This window comes from Sebastes fasciatus, chromosome 16, assembly GCF_043250625.1.
Source record: "Sebastes fasciatus isolate fSebFas1 chromosome 16, fSebFas1.pri, whole genome shotgun sequence".
In the NCBI taxonomy this organism is placed as follows: domain Eukaryota; kingdom Metazoa; phylum Chordata; class Actinopteri; order Perciformes; family Sebastidae; genus Sebastes; species Sebastes fasciatus.
Genome location: NC_133810.1, coordinates 9,565,210 through 9,591,944, shown reverse-complemented (window position 1 = coordinate 9,591,944; position 26,735 = coordinate 9,565,210). Strand labels below are relative to the sequence as shown.

Genomic DNA, 26,735 nt, shown 5'->3' with positions numbered 1-26,735 from the left:
TTATGAAAGGCAGCTCTAAGGAAAACAGCAAAACCTTGTCTTTTGAACAACCTTGATTTTGTATTTAAAATTTACGCTTTAAGCATCAAGCAGCTTTTTTTTTTCCCAGAGTGAATTTCTTATTCTGTTAAATAAAAGTTTTTTAAAAAGCCAAAAGGATACTTAAAATTACAGACACAGACACACATATGCTTGAACGGAGAGCTAAGCAACTTAATCCCTTAATTCCTGACCTGATGAACGCAGACGTTGCACTTGTCACAGAAGACCATCTCGTTGCCGTCCTCTCCCTCTGGCGAGCGGCAGACGTCGCACACCACGTCCTCGTCGTACTCGATGCCCAGGCCTTCCTCCGTCTCGATGGCCTGCCGCATCTTCTCCTCGCACACGCTCTCCAGCTCGACCAGAACGCACTCCATCGTCAGCTCGTCCAGCTCCGGTAATGCTGGCGGCGAGAGGACAGAAAGTGAAACTTTAGGACGTGTTGAAAGCAGAGGTTGAGACACGGCCGCTGATAGGAGGGAGGAATATTTGAGGAAATACTGATCCCGTACAGAGCAATTAAAAGTAAGAGTGCAGTAACAAGGTCAACACTCAGAGGTTTCATTAAGTTCTTGATATCGACAGGCATAACGGTAATGGGAAGCTGCTCATAGGAAACTCAAACTGAGTGAGCCAATTTACCAAATTCCAGTTATTTTTGGCCAAAACACGTTGTTTCACACTTTAATTGGAAATGCTCACAGCTTTCCTTCACATGTGCACCTCACACAGGTCACTTTGTGTTTTCTTTGGATAAAATGTGCTGCAGGATGTGGGAGTATGTGGAGTTGCAGTTGACTCTTTGCTAACCAGAGAGGAGCAGAGAAACGCTACATGTGCTCCGCGACTACAAGCCCATTTGCTATCAGAGCCAAAAACGACTAAATTTGTCATTAAGCCCTTCTTGCCGACAGCTCAGCTCACTGTGCCAATATGTGTCGGCATTAGCATTAATATTCCTGCTCCATTTGCATCTCAAAGTAATGCCTTGCTCTAAGGCTGCTTAATAGTTGATGAAAACTGATTTAACTGGCAAATGCGAGCTTTCTTCCTCATAAAAAAATTACGTATTTGAGGTACCAGGAAAGTAAACAGTCTGGTTTCCAGGACGGTGGCAAACAGATGTGGAATACTATTATCTCATTACATGCAACGAGATTACAATAATTACACAAAATGGGTAACAGCAAGGCATTAAATCTAGTGTGAAAAAATAGCTTTTTTCTCTCAAATAAAGGGGATTATTTGGATAACTGTTCAAAAACAGAGAAAAAAAAGCATTTAGATGGTGTTACTAGGAGACTGTAATATGTCACAAATAGTGATTACAGGCTGTAAATGAAGACAGACACAAGCGCAAATCAAATCTGCAGAGTTGAGTAAATCTTTTACGGGGCTTTTTAAAGATTTTAGAAATATTTTTTATTATATTAGTCGAAATTCTCATTACATCCCGACAGCAATCAATAAATCAAATGCTCTGACCGGTATCTCTCCGGTATCTGTGGCCGTCGCAGGACTGTAACAAACCCGTCCAATCATTTCTTTTGTCCCGATTGTAATGACTGGATGGGCTACCTGTCTGCCTACCTGCATGCACTCTGCCCGTGCACTCATTGCGCGTCACCGCACCGGAGTCTTTCACTAGCTCGACAGCTGTGAGTACTAACAATAGGATTGGATCATCATTTTAAAAAATCAAATGTACTCTTGCTAGATTCTCAAGATCGCCCACCCTCCCTTAAAGAGTAAGGCGATCATTTTTAGGTTCACTATCATATATTGCCTCTCATTGCCGAATGCTCCAAGCAGCGATAAAGAAACTTCTGCTGTCCTGGAATCTGTAGTTGAGGATTATTTATTGATTTGTTTGAAGGATTCAGCACTCAGTTGGGAGTTTTATTTTTTTAAGTGGAGCTGAGCATCCTGTGTCTCTATCTATTATTTATGTTACTCAATCCCTTCCCATCCAAAAATAAAAAATAAAAAAACAACTTTATTTACTGGTTCTTGGGCATCTTGTTGCCAACAGGGTTTATTTGCCACCTGAGCTGCAGTTCCACATAAAGAAGTAGAGCCTAAGGTGCTTTCACACCTGTAGTTGGGTTCATTTGGTTTCGGATCAAGGGAAAAAATGATTGTTGTATTTTAGTTCTGGTCCGGTTCCTGTTCACACTGACTTTTTTACAAATGAACCAAGAGGAGTAAACATGAAGTTATACAGACTGAAAGGTAACCTGTTGATTGGACAGATTTGGTGATTGTCATCCTGCATCATCAGGACCCACGTGGGTAAATCAAATCCCAGTGACTGACAGAAGTTTATGCAGCACTTTAACGCTCCCAGATGACTGGTGCGAACGTTCTGGAGCGCAGGGGCACGTGCATGAGGCATATTACTGTGGGATTGCTGTCACACTTTTTAATGGAGTTAATAAACTGACAAAGTACACGAAGTTGTATACAAGCACAGCAGTTTTAACAGCTTTTGACATATTAATTTGATGAAAATACACACGCTGAAGTGCTTATATACTGTATATGACCTTAAATATAGATTGCTTCCTGAACAGACTTCACGATCACCGCATGGATTTATTAGTAGTTTAGCTTTTGAAAAGATGGTAAATTCACATATCTGCTATCATAAAATGGTTCGTTTGCTTTCACACCACAAACGAACCGCACCAGAGACCACCTTTTCAGGCAGTCTCGGTTCGGTTGTTTGGTTCACACCAGAGTTCGATTGACAGCTTTCACACCAGCCCAAATGACCCGTACTAACCGCGGAAATGGACCCGAGTTCGTTTTAACCGAACCAAGCAGGTTAGAAGTGAAAGCACCCTTAGACTCACATAAATACAACCAAAACTGTTATACTTCAAAATGATTTTGGAAATGTAATATAATATGAATGTGAACACCTGCTGCTGATGTTGAAACCAATTCAACTTTTGAGTGCTATATTAGTCTCGAATCTGGCCATAAACACAAACTTTGGTATGAAGTGAGGAACTGAAAGGAAGAAACTGTGTGAATGTAAATGTTGTGGATTTAGCAGCAGCTTTTGAAGCAGCAGAGAAAGAGGAAGTAGAGTTAGATATTAACCTGCTGTGACATTTACATCATGAACTGAACACACACACACCACGTTAACACACATTGGAGTGTGTGTGCGTGTTTGTACTTTCAGTGTATTTGCTTTATATTTATCTTCTATGTGTGTGTTTCTTTGTACATGTGACAGCTGTGCGCACATGCAGATCCACATTTATCATTGTGTGTATGAGGTCACGACTGCACTTATCTCTCTGAAAGCAACACAGCATCCAACATGCGCACACACAAAAGACAAGACACATGCACTGAATCTCTTTCTTTACTTTCCAGTATGTGCTACTGCTTTCATTCTGCACGCTGTCAATGTATTCTGTGCCTTCCTGTACTTTTCTAATCCTATTTAATTTACTTTATTGAATGCATTATAATGCCATGAAGGCTGCTATTCAATAGCAAGTGTTTTCTCTATTACTACTGACAGACTGTATGTTTCTAAGGTTTTTGTGCTGCTGTTTTGGCCTAGTTTTCTGCAAGAAATCAAGTTTCCTCTAAAGTGAATCATCTGAAAATCAAATTAACCCTCTAATCTCTAAACTGAGAAAGTGTTTAAATAACCAGAATTACAGCATGTCCGCTATCAACACTCTGTCTCCAAGTACACACACTTGTATACATGCGTACAGTAAGAGGAAGACTGAGATACAAAAACGCTGAATCATCCCGTCATGAGTCCGGAGCCGCACAGCCTCGCCCAGCAGAACCAATCAACCGTCTGTTTGTTGGTCTAGCATTGAAGGTTATGAGAAAAAACCCAGTGTGTGTATGTGTGTGTTTGATTTAAGGAGAATGTGTCCCAGAAATAAAGGCCTGAAACCCCTGCGGGGGATTCATAAACTCAATTACGAGGCTTTATCTGAAAGGAGCCGATCAGATATCGAATAAAATGGTGGAGATGGGAGAGATGCTCGGGGTCAGCAGTTGTCACCATGGCAAGACGGAGCAGAGGAGAGAGAAAGTGACAGTAACTGAAGAAGAAGAAGAAGAGGAGGAGGAGCAGAGAAGACTGAGGAAGCAGGTGATGATAACAGAGGAGAGAAGGGAATAACCAGAGTGAGGAAAGGGTACGGTTTCAGTATATGTAATGTATTTTGTCGTACCCATTGTTGCTGCCATGACTCAATGTTGTTGTCTTGTTATGCGTTAGATGTTGCTATTTGACCCTGACTTGGCTCACTTGTAAAAGAGGTTTAGTAGTTAAAAAAAGGTTATGACTCACAGCATCTGCAAGTTTCAGAAACCACATTTTAAGACCCTTTTAGACTTTTTAAAATGTGACTTGGAGATGAATTTTAAATCTTGTAAACCAGTCAACAACACGGAGGATTCATGGTCAAATCAAGACAGCAAACTTTCTTACTCCTTTCAACCATGACAAAGGCAGCGCAGACCAGATCGGTCCTTCTGTTCTTACCTTTCACAATAAGTGCCCCAGACATATAATATCCGCAGGCAAGTATTTAGCATTTTCATGACGTTTATTCGTCACGCCCCCGGTGTTTTAAGGCCTTTACGGCCAAAAACAGGTTTTGTGAGGTCACAGTGACCTTCGATCTTTGACCACCAAATTCTAATCAAATCATCCTTGACTCCAAGTGGATATTTGTGCCAAATTTGATTCCCTCCAGGCGGTCCTGAGATATCATGTCCGCGAGAGTGAGACGTACGGACGGACAACCCAAAGACATAATGCCTCTGGCCACGGCTGTCACCGGCACGGAGGCATACAAATGTAATTGTTTTTTAGTAGCAGCCCTATCAAGGAATAGGACTTTCACACATGCACTACAGTGTGTGGTATGGATGTGCATTTAAAGCCCATGAAGCTCTGGAACATGGAGTCCATGAAACTGAAGGAAAACCGCATCACTCATGACACATTTAGGTTTAAGTTATTTCACAGAAGACAAAAAAATAATAATTTGCATAAGACTATTATTATATTTCAGCACTTACAACCATGTTCGATGCCTTTGGAAACTCTTTGACATTTAGTGAGGAGTTTTTTTTCTGTACAATGTCAACATGTTTTCCTGCTATCATTAGCAAATTAGGCAGCGAGTCAGTTTGCACTCACCCATCTGTCTGAACTCGTGGTTGACCAGCTCCAGCCAGGCAACGTCCAGGTCATCCAGGTCATAGCAGCTGTAGCGCTGGGTGGGAGGAGACTGGCTGTTGCTCTCCCGCTCCTGCCTGTTGTTGGAAAGACCGCATGTCGACATCAACCTGGAACAAACACAAAGATACACGCAGAGAGTTTATCATGTGGTCTGGAAACACCGTAAAAAACACCAAACATGGAGCCGCAGATCTTACAAAATGACTGACAACAGAAAGTAAAAACTAATAATTCCAGCTGTTGATTGACAAATTAATTAAGGACTAATGTACAACATGGAATGCTGTGGTTGTTGGCACCTGTGAGCTGCGGTCGTGTAACGGCACACTCTTAACACTTGTCCCAATACAACCTCAAGTATGTTATTGCTTTAATGCCACATTTACAACATCTACAGCTAGTGAAGGAGTTTTATGTTGATCTTTTGTCCTTGACCTAAGGGATACTGAATAAATCTGGAGGGATTTTTTTCTGCATAATGGATGAAATTGTATTTATTAAAACAGTATTCATTAAGGGAAGTTTGACTCAACACCCTGGACTTTCTCACTGTATTCACAATCATACAGTTCTACCCAATCAACCAGAGATAAAGAGCCACATAATATCCACAGCTGGTGTCTGGCTATGGGACCAGAATAAAATAAGGGATTGAAAATGAAACTATAGGGACCACAAGCTCTAAAAGCATTACCAATGTTAATTAAAATACTGGAATCCTAATAATTCTGATCTTATTCAATTAAAAAGATAAATGTTTAAATTCCTTCTTCTATATTAAAAAGCATGAATATCTTGATTACTTTCCATCTTAGGAACTGGACAAAATAATGTAAACTCTGGAGAAACTAAATCGCAAATACAAACGCTGCTACAAAGTTGAGTTATACCCTTTTACCACCAAAATTAGCGGATATATGCAGTTTGAAAACAGCACTTTGATGTGAGGGAATAATAATTTGTTATGAGTATGGAGGATGGAACCTGCCACAATCAAAAATAAATAAATAAATGGCTCGATAAATAAATAAATATTTCATTAAATATAGCAAAAATAATATTAAAAATAATATATTTGTTTTAATTTGCTTCTTTATACATTTATCTTTGTATTAATTCCCTTAATTATTCACTCTTCTGCTTAATTTTCCCTTTTATTTATTTATGTATTTATTTTTAATTCATTTTATATTTATTTTTAAATGTATGTATTTATTTATTCATTTGATTTTGGCAGGTTCCGTCCTCTATATATATGAGTATATAATAAAACAAAAAAAGGTAAGTTATTGAATATTTCCAGAGGGAACTGTCTGAAATACCATAAGCCAAACACTGCATCGACAAAGAGGAACGGTCAGAAGGTGAAACTAAGTGACGGGGATGTGGTGCACATACGTTATGTTTAAACAATACAGGGGGTGAATAGATACTTTCATAGAGCAGCAGCACTTCACTTTTAAGTCCTTAATCATAAAGACTTTTTATGAAATGTTGTCCTCCAAAACGGCGCATACACGACTGCATGGTCATTCTTAAATCCTGTGCACACATACATGCTCTGTGACAAACAACGAAATCCTGCAGTTCTTATGACAACAGGAATTATCGGGAAGCCCTCCTCATGTCTGGGGCTCTCACTTACAGTCAGGTCCTGACCTCACGGTCCAGAAAGACTGAATCAGAGTTTGACGGATGCCAAAAACAGTGAAGGGGGAGGAAAAAAAGCAATCGAAACAATGACAAATCAAATGGTTGTAGTACGCAGCAGTGACAGGAAGCTCCTCCGGGCAGAGTCTGGTCTCTGGAGCCTCGGGCCTGAATGTCTCTCTGTCAACAACAGCAGGAAATGGGGTCAGGAACTCTGCTCGACCCACTGGGAGCCAATAAAGACTCAAACACGCTCATACACACATTTGTACACACACACACAGGCCTGCGTAAAACCTCTGGATACCCTAGGAGCTAATAGATACATATAGAGATGCACAAAATAAGGCAGATACACACTAAACACACAGATGCCATCATGCAGAGCGGCACCACACCCGACTAAAAAGGAAGCACTGTACAGATCACACACACACACCATTTCTCCACAACAGCTCTGTGTTTTGCATAGTAACACACACCGATGATTCACACGCTCGCTTGGCGAAGTCGTGACCTTTGTGTGAAACGGTGAAGTGTGTCAGTGATCAAAACAACAAAACAAAACAACCTTTAGCTCTCTTGTTTAGCTCCAACGCCTCATTATCATACCGCTCAGTTATTATCATCATCCTCCGTCACTGCCGTCGCCCTCGCATCAAGCGGCTCTGTGATCATCATCATCCTCCTCATCATTATCATTATCCTCCCCATTATCATCACCACCACTGCCGCCATCATCACAACAGCTGCCACAATTTAATTCAGTAATCTTCGCTAGAATGGCATTTCATATGTGATGCCAGCACGGTTACAATACGAAATGAAAATAACAAAAACAATCAAATAAATAATTTTAACTGTCGCACAAATTTCGACAGTCATTGAAATAAAAGCTAAATCAGAGTAGGAGTTATTCTGCTACACTATAAAATATGTTAATTGGAGTAATTATACAATATTACACAATAAAATATCTAATTGTCTACAGAGTAAACACTGAAATTAATTATTCATTCCAACAATACTCGGCCTTCCTCATTTTGGCTCCTTTTCTTATCTTCCCTCGCTTCTATTCATGCACTCGTCCTTTTCTCTTTTGTCATTTTCTCCTTTCTTTATCCCGTAGCTTCAACTTCCTCGTCTCTTCCTGTCTCCCATCTATTCCACTTTAACTTCTACCATTTAATTCTTCTTTCTTATATGTTTGTCTGAAAGCATGCAAATCTCTCTGTGAACATGCAAAACACTCGGGCTGTCCACACGATACGAGAATCAAGACGATTTTGGGCCCGCTTCTCCCGATGATTGTCAGCAAAGCCCAGATTTTTTGATGGTCCTAAAGATTATCTTGCCACATATTCATATGGTGTGAAGTATGTCAAGAGTGTCTTTTACATCCCTTCGATCAACTCAGAAGTCCAGTATTAAACATGTTCAATATTTAAGATTGGCTATCCGGTTGTGTATGGGGAACCTAGAGGACAGCCGATGACGCAGTCACGTGGAAAAGGATGGGGAATGACAGCCAAATAACAACCAAGCTGACTGAAGCGGAAGGACAACCATCGCCAGCATGGCGGCTGCGACTAATGCATGAGCTAATGCAAAACGCTAAGTATAAAGAAGTAAGATGGATCTCAGAAATGGAGGACCAAATTGTTGATTTGTGGCAACAACACAAGTGTTTATTTAACGTGTCTCCATGACTTCATCCATCCATCCTTTGTGAATTTTCAGTACGAAGTAGAGCAAAAACCAACATCGCTAATTCTTCCTAACCGTTGTCCGACATGTTTGTTTAAACTAAAATCACGTTTGATCGCGAGAGATTTTGCGAGATTTCGTTTTTCTTTTTTAATTGGGATTCTTGTTGTTCATGAATGTAATCTGTTAGTGTGTAGTGTGCTGTTTTGGTCAAATTGTTGCTCACCACACACACTATAGGAACAACACTGTTAATTTTAACATAACATGTCTTTATGTGTGAGCTCTCTCACATTTTCAACATCTGTTAAGATTTGAAAAATCTTTTAGTGTGGGCCAGCCGACAGATCTGTAAAAAGCACCTTAATAAATTTTGTGTTTACTAGAGATGTGGTCATAAGTTTCTTAAAAATAAGTCATTGAGCAAGAAAAAAGCATAAAAATAATTAATTGACTAAAGAAATTTGAGTCGACTAAGACCAAAACAACCGATTAGTCGACTATTCGACTAAGAGGGGGCAGCCCTACAAAACTCTACCCTGTATATGTAACTACACACAGTATATGAACTGCTCCTGTGCAGTTGCTGCAACTACCCCTGGGATTCTTGCATTTCCAGATCAATCGATGTCACGATCCCAGTAATATGTGCATCAGTGATCAACAGCATTTCCCTGCTGATACAGCATCCATTAATCTAATAAAGAGCACAGATCTGATCTATTTCTGTCAGCGAATGGCCAATTTAGACCACCAGTGAAGGATCAATGGAGGCAAATGTGTAATCATTAATAACTTCAAAATTCTACTAGCGTTCTGCGAGGACAAAAAGGCAGAAAGGCCAGGTATCAGGCTGATATCTGATACTGGACTAACAGGCCAGGCCAGTCAACTGGCAGGGGAGAAAGGAGAGAAAAGAGAGAGACAAAGACACACACACATATACAGGGAGAATAGGTTTCATACTGGAAACACTGGGCTGCTTGTTTCTGTTATGTAACGTTAAAAACAACTTCAGTGTCTTATTACATTGGTGGGTGGTGTTATTGCATTATCAAAGGATGAGGCTGGTGTTATTCTATAGTTTTTGTTATTATCAACAAACCCCATGAATAGACCAAAACCAACAGTGTATCCTCTCACATATTTTCTAACTTCCAACAGCCTAAAGCTCATTAGTTCTTACTGGAGATGTAAATCTTTAAAAACAGGACACAATCATACATTTTCTTTTTTCTTTTTCTTTCCTATTTTTAAAGGCTAAATAATGTCCAAAATAAACAAGGCTGACTGTAGTTTTTAGGAAATGACTCATAGACTTCTATACAATCAGACTTCTTTTTGCAACCAGAGGAGTCTTTAGAAAGAGTTTAAGGCACGTCCGCATTGGCTTCACTCGTCAGAACTGGAGGTTGCCGCCTGGTATTAATGACAGCAGGAAAAATATATTTGTGCTTTTGAACAACAACGGAGGTCTATGGCACAGAGGGATGAACTACTGTATATCAGGCTTTGGCTACAGAGAAAATACTTGTTGGGCGGATCAATTCATTGCTGGTTTTGGTCTTTTCATAGAGTTTGTTGATCGTAAGAAAAGTACACAATATAAGCAGGCAAAAACTGATTTCCAAGTCCATAATGTGACGACCAGACGGTGCTGTAATACACTGAGATGTTATCAGAAGAGAGCTTTTGGAGTTGATGATGTTCTTAAGTTTGTTTATTATAATATGGGCTTTGTTACATTAGGTTTTATGACTATTGTTTGGCTTCTAGCTGGGACTGGCAGTGTTGATTTGCTTTAGCATATGATGTAAAAAATAAAAAAAAACGAAGTGAAAATGAGAACAGAACATGACGAGAAAAACAAGATCATGAAAAGAAGACAGGGGCGATACCCAGCCAACATTTGGATACTGAGTAAATGATACTTGTACCAAACATTCAGAGCAAATATGAAAGTTGATACCATCTGAAGTCGTCCAGTTAATACCTACATCAACTTACTGACTCACTGATATCAGTTCAAAAGAACATTCAAAGATTTTTTAACGAGATGTAAGACCACGCTATGAAAATTTTGTGCCAACCTGTCAAATTTCTAAGTATCATCTCTTTATGTGTGCGGTGACATTAATGTTAAGCTCCTGGTTTGTTATGTCACAGGTACAGGATGCGAAACATGAAGTGAGACATGAAAGGAAAGCATCGCCTCATAATAATGTCAAGTCATCCCATCTAACAGGATGCGAGTCAATGGGGGTCAGAGTACAATGTGTTCTTCCACTGGTACGTATCATGTAACACACACACACACACACACACACACACACACACACACACACACACACACACACACACACACACACACACACACACACACACGCACACACATCTTACATAATGTAGGTAAACAAAACCGTGTGCAAAAGGTCTCCTGTATGTCCGGCCTTTATGATGACTACAAAGGCAGAGGTAAAGTGCAGAGTCATCCGTCAATAGTGAAGACAATTACGGCTCTCTGCCAAACTGTAAATAGATTTTCTTTTGATGGAGTTAAGACCAAGAAATTTACAAGAGGCAAAAAGCTGTTTGACTAGTTTACAAGCATTAGTATTTTGAGTATCTGCTGAGGATTCTCTACTTCCCTCAATGTCTTATGACACACATACACCATCAATATCTGCATTTTATTAATGTGTTTCAAACTTTCTATAAAAATTTAAAAAGCAGTTTGTTGGTTTAGTTTATTGACAACATCGTAATGTATTTATGAAATATACAACATTATTAGACTTTATAGATAGAAGGATAAAGTCCTGGACTTATTTCCACTGTGTTCCTGGTGTCTTGACCGTCCATGACCTTTTATTTAATAGGAGGACAGGCAGTCTATGTCTGACCTAAGAAATATTGGAAAATAGAAACTAAAAACTGGAAAATTCAACAATAAAGGCAGAAAATAAGTAATTTTTTTTTTTTTTTTTTTTTTCAAAAAGAAAATGAGATGCACGAGTAGGTATCCTAGGGTGCTTTCACAAACCATAATCCGTTAGTCTAGTCCGAATCAGAGTTAAATTGATACTTTTGGTTTGTTTAATATTTAGTCTGGTTCGGTTTCAGTGCACAAATCAAAGTGGACCAAACATAAAAACAATTGCAGCTGAACGGCGTGTACGAAGTAGCGAATTTATCTTTTTCATCTCGAGAGGTGACACTTCTATGCAGGGAATCACAGTCTTTGATGCTGTCGAATTTTTTCACTTTGACTCGGCACCGATCGACTGTACACAAATCCCTTCTCCTCCAGTTTATGACTTCATAAACATCACTACTTTGTGGACTTTATTTATCATATTCTGTATTCTGTATTCAAACATCGGACTTCTGCAGAAGTCTAGGTCAGTCCTCTCCCACTCATGTTAACCATTTACTTGTGTCCATCTCAACAAATGTCCGCGCAGGCCGAGACCACCTCTTTCAAGCGGTCTCAGTCCGGTTGTTTTGGTCCGCACCAAATAACTGCCCCAACAAGTTCAATTAAAGCGGACTAAATGTTAGCTTGTGAAAGCACCACCAGAAACACTCCAAAGCACATCAAAGCTATTAGTAGTAAAGTATTTCTAAATTTTGAATCAAAGATTTCTAGGTTACACAGCTTTTTAATCACTGAGTTCACTGAGTTTTCCCCTTGTTAAACCCATTATATGATATGGGAAGAATATTTTAGCTAATAAAAATAATAATAATAAAGAACTTCAGACATCACTTCTGTTTACATTTGTAGCGTCCTAATGAGGAGAGCAGCACAGAGGGAATATTTAGATGTTCCCTCCTTGGAATCATAACAATACGACAGCTGAGTTTTCTTTGATCTTAATTGTGCGCCCCATGAAATATTTATCAGGAGGAACTACACACCGTGGGGCTCTGATTCTTAAAACAACAAAACCAAAGTCCCCCTTCCATCCCTCTTCCAGCTCAGAGGCCCTGAGGAGAAGTGTCTTTGGTTTACTACACGGGATGTGTCTCTGGGGAGCAGAGGAGTGGGAACTGTAAAGCATATCTTGTGGCGTAACACTGCTGAATAGGATGTTATGTGAGCGTGGGCAGGGAGGACAGATGATTTATATGTTTGTGAGTGCGTGAAAGAGAAAGGATGAGCTAGAGAGAGACCTGGGTCACATAACTGATGCAAATAATTCTTCTGCATTTGCTTCAGTGGAATATACTAAGATTTGAGCTGACTTAGATGATCTAGCCAGGTGGATTTTAAACTGAGCAGACAATTAAATGTTTGATTGCAAAGATTTATTCTTGCAATGTCCACAGCCTTCACTTCTGAAATAAACAGAAACAGCAGGCTTAGTATGTAAACACCTTCTAATTTTAAGCAAATGACTACGCCTAGACTCCCTTGACAGCTGGCATTAAAATGTGTTTTGGGTGATTGGATTGCAATCGGATAGTGCTTGACCACATGAAAGAACAGGTGTAAACGCACCCAAAACACGCTTAGTTACATATGATATACAGTATGATCACCCATAATTTAGCATTACAGCTTCTCATTTTCTCAATTTCAAGTGTACTATACATATAAAAGGATACACTAAATATTAGAAAACACCTTTTAGTATAACCAAAGACTGTATGAAATATGGACATAGTCTCTGTGACGCCAATACGGCATTTCTGAAGAGCGAAAATGACTCTGGCCGTCGCCACCTTGGAAGTGATAACTTTAGCTAATCCAAAAAATGGGCAAAGAGGATGGAGCTGAAGTGGGCTGAATGAAGCCAGGTTGCTGAAACACGCCCAAAAACTGAACATTATAACTTTCATCATAAAGGTAGGGTTTATTACAGGACTGTCTTATAAGACCGCATTAGTTTTAGCGTATCAAACTGGCAACTGAGGGTGTATTGCATCAGGAGCAGAGAAAGCTTGATGTAAAAAAGACTGATAGATAAAAAGAAAAAGAAAGAAAGAGGGTACAGAAAAGTCAGCCCAGCCTTCCTCTCTTTCCTCGCTCCCATATGTTTCTCACCACTGTGTAAGTCCCACTTTCCTCCTTTTCATAAAACGTCAATAATAATCTCCTCTCAAGGAGGGATGAAGTGGATGGTGTTTACATAAGACATTTCCAGTGTGGGCAGAGCGACAGCGGCTGAGCTCAGCACTCAGTCTGACTCTCTGCCCACACAGGACACGTCTAGTTTAAACAGACATCAACTCCTGACAGATCACTCGTGAAGAGCAGGAAGTCCTTCTAAACGACGATGGAAATGTATATGAGGCTAAACGGAGAAAAAGAAGGGGCGGGAGGAGGGCATGGACGACAGAGAGTAAGAACAAGATAAATGAGATGGGGGAAAAATCAGGGATTAAATGGGAGTGGAGAAAAGATGGAAATGTGGGATGGAAGAAATTAAGAAATGATCTAAAGAAAGAAATAAAGCTGGTCACATCTGCCCCTATCCTTCAATTACAATTGGCAACTACCAGTATGAGCACACAAGGCTGAAAAGAGTTTTTTTAACCGACTCACAGAAATACTCTTAATTAGCTACAGCTGATTAAATTTGCCAGCAACAGCTGTCATTTCAGCTGGAAATATCGACAAATGCCTGCGAAAACTTTCACCTCCTCGAAACATGAAAAGACAGCTTTGTTAATAATTTGAGCTATAATTAAAATCACAGCATTTACAGGTTCAGAATTTCCTACAGTGTATTATAGTGAGGAGAATGTCAGAATAAATTATTACATTTTTGTGACATATAGTATCAAGGGTATTAAGCTTCAGGGAGAACGAGCGATGGCGCAAAATCACAGAGCAAAGCCAAAGTATTTAATGAGTGACGGGATTATTTAACCTGATTCATCTCAGCAGGTGATTAATTGATCAATCACATCAGTTTCACTATTTGAAATCTAGGGTTTGCCCTCTGAAAGCCGATGAGTCGAATCCTCGTCAGTGACCCCTCAGTCGACTTGAAATTCTTGAAGTCAAGCCGTCGTTTTATTTAAGAGGCTAGATCTATGAAGAACTTTGTGCTCTGTTAAACAATTTAATCATAAACACATTGGTTGTATAGATATGAATGGTGACAGCAAAAAAGTCACACCCAAGCATGGTAAACGAGACAGGGTCCGTTTTTCAACACGGGAAGCGGCGAGGTTCGGGCGAGGGGTGATGCCTTCACCCCGGGCCTTTCAAGCCGAGAGCCAGTCGAAATCGTAACTGAAACTCAGGCCATGGATTTTCTAGATAGCCAGATAGCGTATACGAAGAAAAAAAAGAAACAATAGTCAAATCTTCATATTGAACAGCCAAATCCGAGCCAAATCAAAAAATTCTGATTCGGGTAAAGTCCTATTGAAATCACGATTTCAACGTAGAAACGATTAATCAACCAGCTATAAAAAGGAGGGGAGAACTACAAGAGGAAAGAACGAATGATATGATACAAATCAATAGAGAAACCCAGGCCTGAGCAAAGGAAAGGGTAAAAAGAAGAAAAACTGGAAGAATACAGCTGGTAAAAGAGGTAATAAAATGAGACGGAAGAAAGTAAAGGAGGAAGAGACAGAAAGATGCTTTTCCTCCAGCTTTTCAGTAGTTTGACTTTAACTCCAAAAGTAGGCGTCAAGCTCAGTTCATTTGAAGTCAAGATTTTAAATTCTTCCAGCGAGCTCCTCTCTTCTTTTGAATTCCCTCCAATACGATAGAATATCCCTTTAAACATGTTAAGTGAATGTAAAAGCTGCTAACAAAGCTGCAGCGCACATTTTCGGCACGATAACGGCACAACAGCCAGCGGACGCGTCTACCACATCACAGAAGAAGAAGAAGTTTCTTTTACTCTCTGGAGACAAATTTCACAGGTCGGTAGGCACCAAAAAAACTTGATGATAAGGGTGTTACTCTGCATACAGTACAAGATTAAACCACTTGTTCAGACATACCATTCTTGTCAGATGCAAACAATCACTTCCCTGTGTGTACACACTGTCTCTGTGTGTTTGAAATAATCTCTCATTCTTGAAATACCTCACTGTCACAGTACGGCTGAGAAACCCGGCTATTCCCTTTTCTTCCCTGTAATCCCTCTCTTTCTTCCCCTAGTTTTCACACCAGACTGTGCGTGTCTGTGTGTGTGTGTGTGTGTGTGTGTGTGTTGTGTGTGTTGTGTGTGCGACAGGGTGTTGTGCTAACAGCCCCTTATCCTTGGGCGACTCGTACAAACCCCCCTTACTCTAAAACACAATCCCATATCAGCATGCAGACTGGAGCAGGAGAATCAGGCCAGCATCCAACAGGGCACACACAGGGTTACCCACCCCAGGGTCCAGGGGCAACCCTGTGTGGTGCTGGACTGTGTGTGTGTGTGTGTGTCTGCAAAAATGGGGTTAACTGCTGGTGCGTGCACGTTTGTGAATATTAAATCTTTTTGTCTGCATACCTTCCTAGCTGTCTGTCCATATTTGCATCTCATTATATAGGGCTGGGTGATATGGCATAAACAACACTGGATGTAAGACTGCCTATATGTGCAAAGACATGCTTATACCTTCATACAGACTAATCCAGCAACTGACTTGAATGTAAATTCAACATTCACTCTCCTTTTAGCTCTGTTTTTGGTCACCACCAACTCCTGAAGGGAAATATCTGGCTCTTTGGCTGTAAAATGCTCCACTATGTTCACTAGTTGCTCGTTTACTTTGTCTGTCTGCCTGCTTTTCAAAAATGACTCCATGAAGCAGTGAGATTAAACGAAAACAGTAAAGTTGTGGCAGGAAAACCAAAACATCAAGCTGAAAAACTCTATAAAGCTCCGTATAGAGCTGAGAGGTGCTGTAGATTCAGGTGACTATTCTCTGTGCTTTAAATCTGTTTTGCACAAAGATTGCTCCTACCAACAGACAGGTGGCCTGGGTGAATTCAGACTCAAAACACTGAATGAAATTGGTTATTTTGATAGAATTTGGGGGTGTTGTTTTTTTTTTTGTCCAACCTCCAGTTTGGATGTTAAATTGCTCTGTAACACCGCCGGCACTACTTGCTATCTTATGATTATAAATTAACAACCTTGCAATCCTATTATTTCTGGCATTGTAATCAGATGAAATACATAATTTAATCAAGCGGCAACCTCTGGTGCTAAGAAATGAAGCCAACGCGGAACTGTCAAAAACTGCAGTTCATCAAATGGCCACTTAAAGCTGGCTCCACAAGCGAGTTAATCTCCATAGACATAGATGTTAAAATCATGGATGTATAAAGACAACTGGATACAGTGTTGTAGGTATCTCAGAGGTCTTATTCCCAATGTAAGTCTATGGGAAAAAGTATTTTTGGGCCAAATGGCATCACGTGACCGACACGGAAGTTGGCCACTATGAACAAAAAAACAGTATTGGTCTCTATAGCTAATTTCCCCGATCATGACAACTGTACAGGGGTGAATTTTTATATAACTCACCCGTTTAAATGATATTAAAGCTTAAATTTAGGCATAATTAAGGGCGTGGCCACTTTGAGTGACAGGTGGGTAATGACGGCATTTTTACTTTTGCCTTCAACCCAGATTTGTCTACAGTATGTGTCCTCAGTACTGGCACATACAGAGTACAGCAGAGTAGGAGGACAGACAGAACCAGACAGATATCAATAAATTGTTGATGTGTACACACAAACACAGACAAACATACTGCACACACACTCCCCTGGATTGTTACAGTGTTGCTTTGGAGAAGTGAGTCATCTTCATGTCCTATTTATATGGAAAAAAAACACACAGTCATCTTTGTTATATTTATGTGAAATAAATTATGTAACTATATCTCAAACACACACACACAAAGAACATGTTGTACAGTGATCCTTGAGAGCAGTGAGTCATCTTCATGTCATATTCATGTCAATGAAATCAATCATCTCCAGAGACACACAAACATCATTTGCACACTGACCTTTCAGAGATGACTCACCCCTGTGTTGCTTTTATAGCAATCAGATAGAGTACCGCACACACACGCACACACACATACACCCAAACACGCACACACAGACCATGTCCTCTTTCATGCATTCTATCATGCCTTCTTTCCTCTTTTCAACAGATGGTCAATAAAACTGTTATCAAATCAGATCAGATGATCTCATTAAATGAAACATGAATTACCCCAGTGGGAACCATAGACTGTATATAAGAAGTGAACGTAGTCCGTAGACCGTGACGCCACCCATTGGTTTGTGGACTGCTGTTGTGAAGCCTCGAGTTTGGCATTTTGGCCGTCGCCATCTTGGTATTTTGCAAACAGAAGTGACACGAGAGGGTGGAGCTAAGTACAACCGAACGCTGAATAAGACATTTTTAGGGCGATCAAAACGTTATAATTAACTTTCAAGAACTGAAAACTGTGAAAGGGTTAAAATCGTAAGATGAAAACACGGACAACTCCCAGACCGAATAACGCCGTGGTAGCAACCTCTCAATCACAAGGTAGCCATGCCCTAAAGCATCCCCTGCTTTATGGTCTATTTGACTCTGAATGGGACCATAATTCACTAAATGAACATCATGCTGTATTGAAGAAGACTTGAAACCAGCAATTGAGACCATAAACTCATGTTTACAATGTTTACTGAGGTAATAAATCAAGTGAGAAGTAGGCTTCCTCATAGACTTCTATACGATCAGACTTCTTTTTGCAACCAGAGGAGTCGCCCCCTGCTGGCTGAATGCAAGTTTAAGGCACTTCCTCATTGGCTTCACTTTTCAGACCCGGAGGTTGCCCACTGGTGGGAACAAAAAAATCCTAGCAACAAGTAGCCATAGAAGACAGAATATAGGCTGTAAATATTGATAGCTGGAATACATAAAATATACTGGAACCAAGTTTTCTTGCAGCAGGAGAAGAAGTTTGCTTGGGGGGGAAAACAGAATAGTTAGTATGAGTAACTATTCCACCTATTTTCAACAGAAATACCAAGGAGAGGGTGTTAGAGAGCTGCCCACACTGCTTGACTGACAGTTGATCTCTGAGAGGTGCAGTGTAGAAGCACCGCAGTAATGAGCGCTGAGCACCAAAGATGGAGAGAACATTTCGAAAAATCCAGAGAATTTCCATTTTAAATAGGAGCTCATGAATGAAAAATGTGGCTTCGTTATAGGTTCTCCTCTTTCCGCCTTTCTCTCTCTCTCTCTCTCTTCATGTCAATGCCTCTCTCTCTCTCTCTCTCTCTCTCTCCACCTCCTACTCGTTGTGTTTTGTACAAGTTTTAAAATATCTGTCCATCACAACCAGAAATATCGCACCAGCTATCACTATCAACTCTATGTCTGTGTTAGGACGGCACTTAAAATATGTAGTATAAAAAAGATTCTTAAAATCATTCGACCCTTTTCTCCTTCATGTTTATCTTAGCCTTTGAATAAAAGCTTGGAATATCTGCAGCCAAGAACAACTTGTCCCGGACTATTGATTTCAAAACTTTATTTATATCTATTCTATGTGTCTTGTTACTTCTAGGAAGCAGAGTTACTCTCTTGTACCCTGCTGATGGAAACACATCGAAAATAAAACAATGTTTAAGAGCTACCGTAGATGGAAGTTCAGCCAATTATGGGTAACCGTAAAATCTTTATCGTTTAGAACACAGTTGGAGTCGCAAGCAATTTGCGGGGTGAATTTATGCAATGGTTTAGATGAAGAAATTACGCAAAGTACAAACATAAATTTAAGAAGAGGAATAAACAAAATTGTTTTTCAGAGGTACAGGGATGAAGAATTGGCTTTGTGTCTCTAGGGAATGTGGCGTTTGTTGTTTTGGTTATAGTTTTTTTGTTTTGTTTTATATATTAAGATGATTGGCACATATTATTTGTGTATATGTAAACATTAAGTCCATTATTTAAGTTGTAGAAAGGGGTAGGATCCTATAAGTGTTTACTTCTGCCTACTTCTTTTCGGACATGTAATATTTATTTGTTAATAAATAATTAATTTTTTATCATTTTAACTTTCATTTATCATTTTTGTAGACCTAAAGTGATTCTTACATTCTCCAATTGCAAAGATATATAGCCTATATTGTTATTATTTTTTTAACATTAAGCAAATATGCGTCATAGCCTACGTATCGTAGCTGTCCTATCCACTAATTTTGTAGAACCTCAATAGCGGAGTATCTTGAGTATCCCTAGCCATGGATTCCATAATCCAAAAAAAAAGGAAAAGCCCAAGAGGAAAATAGAGAATTCAATATTGCGTGGACAGATTTGTTTGCTTTCTGCAGCAAGAAATTAGCAAACAACAAAAAAAAGTAATTGAAAGACATTTCCAGAACAAACACATTGCATTTGCTGAAAAGCCAGCAGGACCTTCCAGCCAAATCTTTCCCAAGACGTTTCTTCAGTGTCCTGCCTCTCATTTGCACTCGGGTCCTCACTGCATTCGTTAGACTTAATAGGCGGCGTTACCTTCATTATAAGGCTCAAATATGTTTTGTGGCTCCAGACAGATTTTGTTTTATTTATTTTTTGGCCAACAATGGCTCTTTTGATAGTAAAGGTTGCTGAGCCCTGGGGAATACAAAGGGTTAAAATAGATTTTCCTGGTAATTTCAAAGAGTATCCCCTCTGGAGAAACTATGAAAACAACCTGCATGCACATGATGTGAATGTGTAGAGAGGATTTGTAGCTGTCTAAGCGGAATTTGTGAACTTCATAGTTAATTACGATCTTTTTGAGGCCATAATGTTGAAGGGTTAGGTCAAAGTTGAAGGGAATGTCTCATCCTCTTCGCTCAAGGGGATTGTTTATCAGTGATTCTTTGTAGACAGGAAGCCAGTGTGTGTTTTACAGTGAGCTGCCATTTTGTTCTGTGGTTCAGATGCTAGTACAGTCTGCCCGTTGTCATGGATATGACTCAGACTTATTAACACCACTACTCTAAAGCTCTGCGGGCTACTGCACATACACACAGACACTACATTTAAACACACTGCCAAGTGCACAAACAGATACTGAGAAGGCACACACACACAATTAAAACTTAAGTTCCCAAGAGTGCACAATCAAACACACATGATCACACACACTCCAAAATAGATGCTGACACAAACACACAAATGTAAATACACACACGAGTCTTGGTGTGTCACCCTGTTTGCCTTCCCTCTACCCTCTCAACTCCCACAGTTCCTCTACAAACAGTCCAAAAAAAAAAGAAAGAAACACCAACACTGACTCCCTCCCAGCTCCTTTCCTTCAGTCCCGTCCTCAGAAATGTGCAAACAATGTTAAACAAAAGAGACGAGGCCCGTATTAACAAGAGGAAAATACATTTAGGGGGCAGTGCAGAGAGAGAGGTATGGAGTAGTGTGTTTGTGCCTGGAGCAGGGTTTGGGCAAATGAGGCGGGGGAATGTTTTCATTCATATTTTCCACCCAGTTAGTTGGGAGCCAGAGGAGTGAGAGACAGACACAGGGAGAGGGGAAAGAGACTCAGGAAGAGAGGATAAACAGTGGAAGCGAGAGCAGACAGGAGACACCAAAGATCTGTTTCATGTTTTGTGGCACACTTCCACTTCAGCTCTACCAGCTCTTTCTGTGTTCTCTGACTTATTTACCCTCCTCACCCAATATGCTAGTACCCTAACCATCCTAACCTGTACTTGTGCTAGGATAGCAGTTCAATAGCATGTTATAAAATATGTATAGAGTTGTTTTTTTTACCATCTTAAAATTATTTTTTTTATGCCAGAATTGAAATAATTGCTTCCAAGTTTTGTGAGCCGGACGCGTCGCGCTGGACGAGTTCATTTGCATAAAGAACTGTTCCAGCCTTTTTATTTTGAAAGCGCAACGGCCAATGAGGAAACTCCAACACCTGGCCCTCTGCGGTCCAGCCAAATAGATAACCAAAATCGTAATAAATTGTAATATTGAATCATAATACTTGTAGAATCGCAATAAATATTGAATTTGCACCCAAGTATCGTGATAGCATCGAATCAGGAGATAAGCATATCGTCCCAGCCCTAGTTTCTAAACAGTTTATGAAATCTGAATCCTGTTGAATCCCTTACCGAATCCATTTAGAGTCAAAATTCAACCTTTGAAACGGTACGAGTTTCAATGAATAAATGTTTACAACCTGTGGCTTCAACCTGGAAATGAGAAGATATTATAGTAGGGACCAAAAATAATCATTACATTTTTCACACTGTGCAGTAAAATCGAAATTAAATTCTCCTGGAAGAAGAAACAGCAAGTTTCTCAGCCTGCTCAATGGCAGAAAAAAAGAGTAGCAGCCAAGTGGTTACTGCACAAGCTGTTCAAGAGAAATTAGATTAGCACTTTATGCCTTTTTTGGAACCAGACCCCTTTTTCACTTCAATAGTTAAAAAGAAAGCAGTGAAGACTGAAATGCATTAGCACACTTGGTGTGTATGGTGCCCATATGAATTTCAATTGACTTCCCACTAACAGGGGGGGTTGGGGTGTAAAAAAATAAAATCCTGGGGTGGACTTCCCCTTTAAGAGGCTTGCAGGCACTTCCAGGAAAATCAGGAACATATTACTTCACTTTAATGTCATTATGTACAAGTTAGTGCAATCAGAGTATGAGTGGCCACTTTAATGGCCCCCACACTTTTAAAAAAGAAGGACCTTAGGGAAAGAAAATGTCAATGAAATGGCACTTAATTGCGTAAAGAGTGTATATTTTGTGGCTCCTTGATGTGAACAAGTTTTGGGAAGCAACAGCTTAGCGAGCCGTCCACAGTCCTCGAGGCAGGAGAGGAATGTCACCCAACTGAACCACAATGTTCCCAATGTTCCTTTTAGGAGGAAACACTAATACCTCTTTATATAAATGATTACACAACAATGGGCCGGGTCGTAAGACGGGCCGCTGCGTGTGTGTGTGTGTGTGTGTGTGCTGGGAAGGGAGGGGAGGGTGGCTGGCTGAAACACACACAGGCATATAAACACATACACATTCATTCACTCAGAAAAACACATGAAAAGGCAGGAAAACAAACACAGACAACCAACACACAAAAACACAGACAGACATGGAAACACACTAAATACAGACACAAGTAAACACAAACTGACATCAACACACAGACAGACACAATGACTGGGACAGACACACTCATGGGAGACGCCTTCATTGTGCAGCTTTATCAACAGGAATTCTCTCACTGGCTCGTTTGAAACACTAACTTCAAACATATTATTGTTAATATGTCTAGGCTAGTTGGTTTGTATCTGTCCAACCGTACGATGTCTGCTAGACTTAGTGGACATATGGACATAAAAAAGAGAAATGCATTGATGGGGGCGTCCTGTTATAGGAACCAGCGAGAAGGTGAACTAGGATCTGGTCAACTAAACCGACTTACGGGAAGTCACAAATTCACTGAGGTGAGGTTTTGCAGTAATAACTAAAACAAGCAGTGGCGTAAATGAGTACAATTTTAATATAGCTTTAAAGCATGGTGGAAGCTAGCTATTGGACAGCTGGCTAGTTAGCTAGTTTGTTAATTCCGCCATGCTTTAATGCTACACTGGTTACAGAAAATCAGCCCAACAGTGGGCTGGTGGCCAGCGACAGCGCTTGGTCTAACAGTCCCTCTGTCTCACTGCGTCCGTTCTCTTCCAAGTGAGCTGCAACCATACCAAAGACTATAGAAGCAAAGAGATAAAACTCCGGTGTTTTTTTTTTTTTTTTTTTTTACAACAGTTGCCATTTTGGACTGAAAATGCTTATTATATTTTATTGGCAAACACAGGCCATTTTGGTAAAATATGACAACAGCAACCTTTATACGGCACATTTTAGGGGGATGTTTTTATTGGCGTCTGGTAGTCGTTTTCAGTCCAAAATGGCATAAGTGTAGCTTTGCCGCTGGGCGCTGATGTTGCAATGGAACAACCAATTGACTTTCACTTCTTGGCAATATACGTTCTTTGAAACTGACAACAATCGCCGTTTACTTTTGTACCAGTCAAATGACCACGGAAAAAAGAGTTCAATGTTCGTTCTACACCTATTCCATTTCTACGGTATTGACAGATGACACTGATATGTTTTTTTTTGTCAGCCCTCAAAGTGTCCAGTAAGCCACTTTATTGGTTTAACCTTCAGGTGACTTCTAATGGATGATGTTAAATGTTTTGCTGCTACAGAGAAACTTCTTTATCACAGAAATGAACTAGACAGAGTTATATACCACGCTGCAAAGAAAATACGATGTCACGGTGTAAAAATCTTTTAGTGCTCCCAAATGACAAGAGCTCAACAGGAGTATGTGTGAGTAATATGACTGAAAACCAGTTATGGAAAAAAGAAAACAGTTGAATCTTCTGGTTACCGCTGATTCTCCTTGAGATGTAGTATTTTAGATTTATATTTGTTTTTTAATGACTTACTATTTTTAATTTAATTGAAAACACATTTAAAAGATGCTACATGAGGTACTTTTTTCTATTTTTTATTTTTTTTTCCGGCCAAAACCAGGCTTTCCAAAGTAGAGGTCGTCTTATATTCAATGTCATTTTATACATGAGCTCAAAATAGGAATGCCTTTATGGACTCTTCCATCATTCCCCACAACTGAAACTACAGGGCTGTTGCATATTAATAGGGTTTTTACAGCTGGACACCACATTTAAATAAAAAAAACGACACATGTTTGACTGTCACATGCTATCTGGGGTTTGCGTTAAAGTCCCGAGATCAATGCGAGGATGATGAAAAACAAGAAGATTGCTGTGCCACATTTTGACAGCTTTAGCGGCCCTTTGGTTCCCTCTGAGATTACGGCCGGGATTTTAAAATGTGACTCCTCATTCAGATCCAATAAAACGCTGCAGAAAAAAATAGACTGCGGAGCAAATAAAAGGTCTTGTGGAAAAACATGTTGACAGGCTTTCAGTCTGATAACACTGCCTGGCCTCTGTTCTTCTCTCTGTATGTGTGTGTGTGTGTGTGTGTGTGTGTGTGTGTTTATTATCGCAGCGTTTATGAATATGAGATGTGTCAGTGCTTATGCAAGTTTCACTGAAAGCGAAATGCATCTGCTGTGTGGGTCTTTGTGTGTATAGGTGTGTGTGTGTGTGAGTGTGTAAAGGCAAGCTCTATTTTGTTTTTGAGGGCTTTGGCCCTCATTACATGGATGAGGCAAATAACCGTATATGTGTGTATGTGTGTGTGTTTTGCTTCTGTGCTTTTGTAAGACAGATCAGAGTAAGCGTGTGGGAGTTGTTTTAAAAAGCTCCCTTGAAAGATAAGAGACCAGAGAGAAAGGGATAAAAGATAAGGGGCCACTGAGAGAGAGAGAGAAAAAAAGAAAATAATGTATAAGGCAGTGAGATGAGATAGAGATGAAAAAAAGCAAAAGAGAGACAGTAAAAGGAAAGAAATAAAGAGAGGTCACAGAGAGAAGGTGGTTTTGTTTTGGATGATGTCATGAATGTTACAATCTTTACATGCTGTGTGTGTGTGTGTGTGTATAAGGGGTGTATGTGTGTGTGTGTGTGTGTAAATTGCTTTTCACCTGTGGGATAAGGATGAGTCACTTTTCTCCAGGAATAAATGCAATCTACTATAGTGTGTGTACATGAAAGACATGTCTATGTGTCTATAAACACAACACTGAGCCCGTCCTACACCGACTTGATAACAAGGATTACATTTCTATACGAGGCTTCAACATACAGACACACACACATGCACACACACAGAGAGAGAGAGGCAGCCAGAGCTTTGTGCTCATCACCTCTTTGACTCAAAATCCACCAGTGATACACTTTCACTCCTGTGACTTTCTCAGTATGTAATAGGGTTGAGATTCGATAGCATTTTATCAAATCTGAATCAGTGTTAATTTTGGCAGCTATTTTAGATTTAGTCTTAGTCTTAAAACGAAAACGCTTATTAGTTTTAGACACATTTTAGTTATTTTTAGTCTAGTTTTAGTCAACGAAAAGTCATTTGATTTTAGTTCAAATGTTTTCTCTTAATTTTGGCACCTTTTTATTAAAAAATGTAATCTTAGTCCTGTTTAGTAATCAGATTATATTGAACATTTCTGTCATTTTAGTCAAACTTATTTCACATAAAGTTTTATCTCATCATTATCTGATGAAAAACACAGATTGGATGATTCAGAACGCAGCTTTTCAGTTAGTTTGAGTCCTCCTGAATGCGCTCGTTAATGATGCGCGGTTCAGTCGCACCCACCGGTCTGTTATGATAGCCAATCCGCCCATCCAACATGTAAAAATATGTGTTACTCAACCACCCGAACCCGACCCAACCCACAAACCGCCAACTTTATGCATTATAGTAGCACAATAGTCAGGACTGAGGTGTGAGACAAGAAGGACAGAGACTGCTGTGACCGCTCCGTCCTCCCCACGGCGATAACCTCATTGACGTTACGGTTCCCTTATAGTATTAGGTTTAAATCCAAAGTATTGCCAAATAGGCACTCTTGCTTTTCGCTTTGACACCAAATCATCCGCCAACGTCTTGTCTGTCAACTCTCTCTTGCCCTGTGATAAGTGTGTGAAATCTGACTCCTGCTACTCTGTGTTGACACTCCATATGGAGCAGACACTTTCACTTTGTAGTGTCCGTTGTCCAACTATGTATTGATTACAAGGCGATGGTACACCAAAATTAACTAAATGGGTTTTATTACTATAACAAAAAGCAAAACAACGGTGGGTAAGTAATGCAATCGGTGCATGCCTGACCACCGTGTAACACCGGTAACAGCGATTACCACGGCAAGCCTTGCAGGTAGCCCTGCTATAATTGAGATGCAAATCTCTGCCGTGCTGGGCTGACGAGCCGAGTCCAACCGAGTCAAGCCAAGCCAGCACACGTGTATGGAAAAGGGCATAAAAACTCACCAATTTGTTTTTCTTGTTTAACTACAAAAAAAACACAGTCCACTTGCGATAGTAAAGTGTTGCTGCAGAGTAGTGCTTCTTTCTCTAACAAACGCTCTTTGGCTAGGTAGAGACATCGGCTTGTAAAGAGCACATTAACCAGACAACAGACC

The 26,735-nt window shown here is 40.0% G+C and overlaps 1 protein-coding gene across 1 annotated transcript in view; it reads right to left on the bottom strand.

The window, feature by feature from the left end:
- jade2 (jade family PHD finger 2) overlaps window positions 1-26,735 on the bottom strand; it is a 190,604-nt gene that overhangs the window by 83,337 nt on the left and 80,532 nt on the right. Inside the window, exons 5-6 of the mRNA XM_074610875.1 lie at window positions 5,237-5,385; window positions 234-445 (exon numbers count right to left, since the gene is read on the bottom strand). Of these exons, the coding sequence (XP_074466976.1) occupies window positions 234-445; window positions 5,237-5,385 (361 nt within the window). The remainder of the gene's footprint in view (window positions 1-233; window positions 446-5,236; window positions 5,386-26,735) is intronic.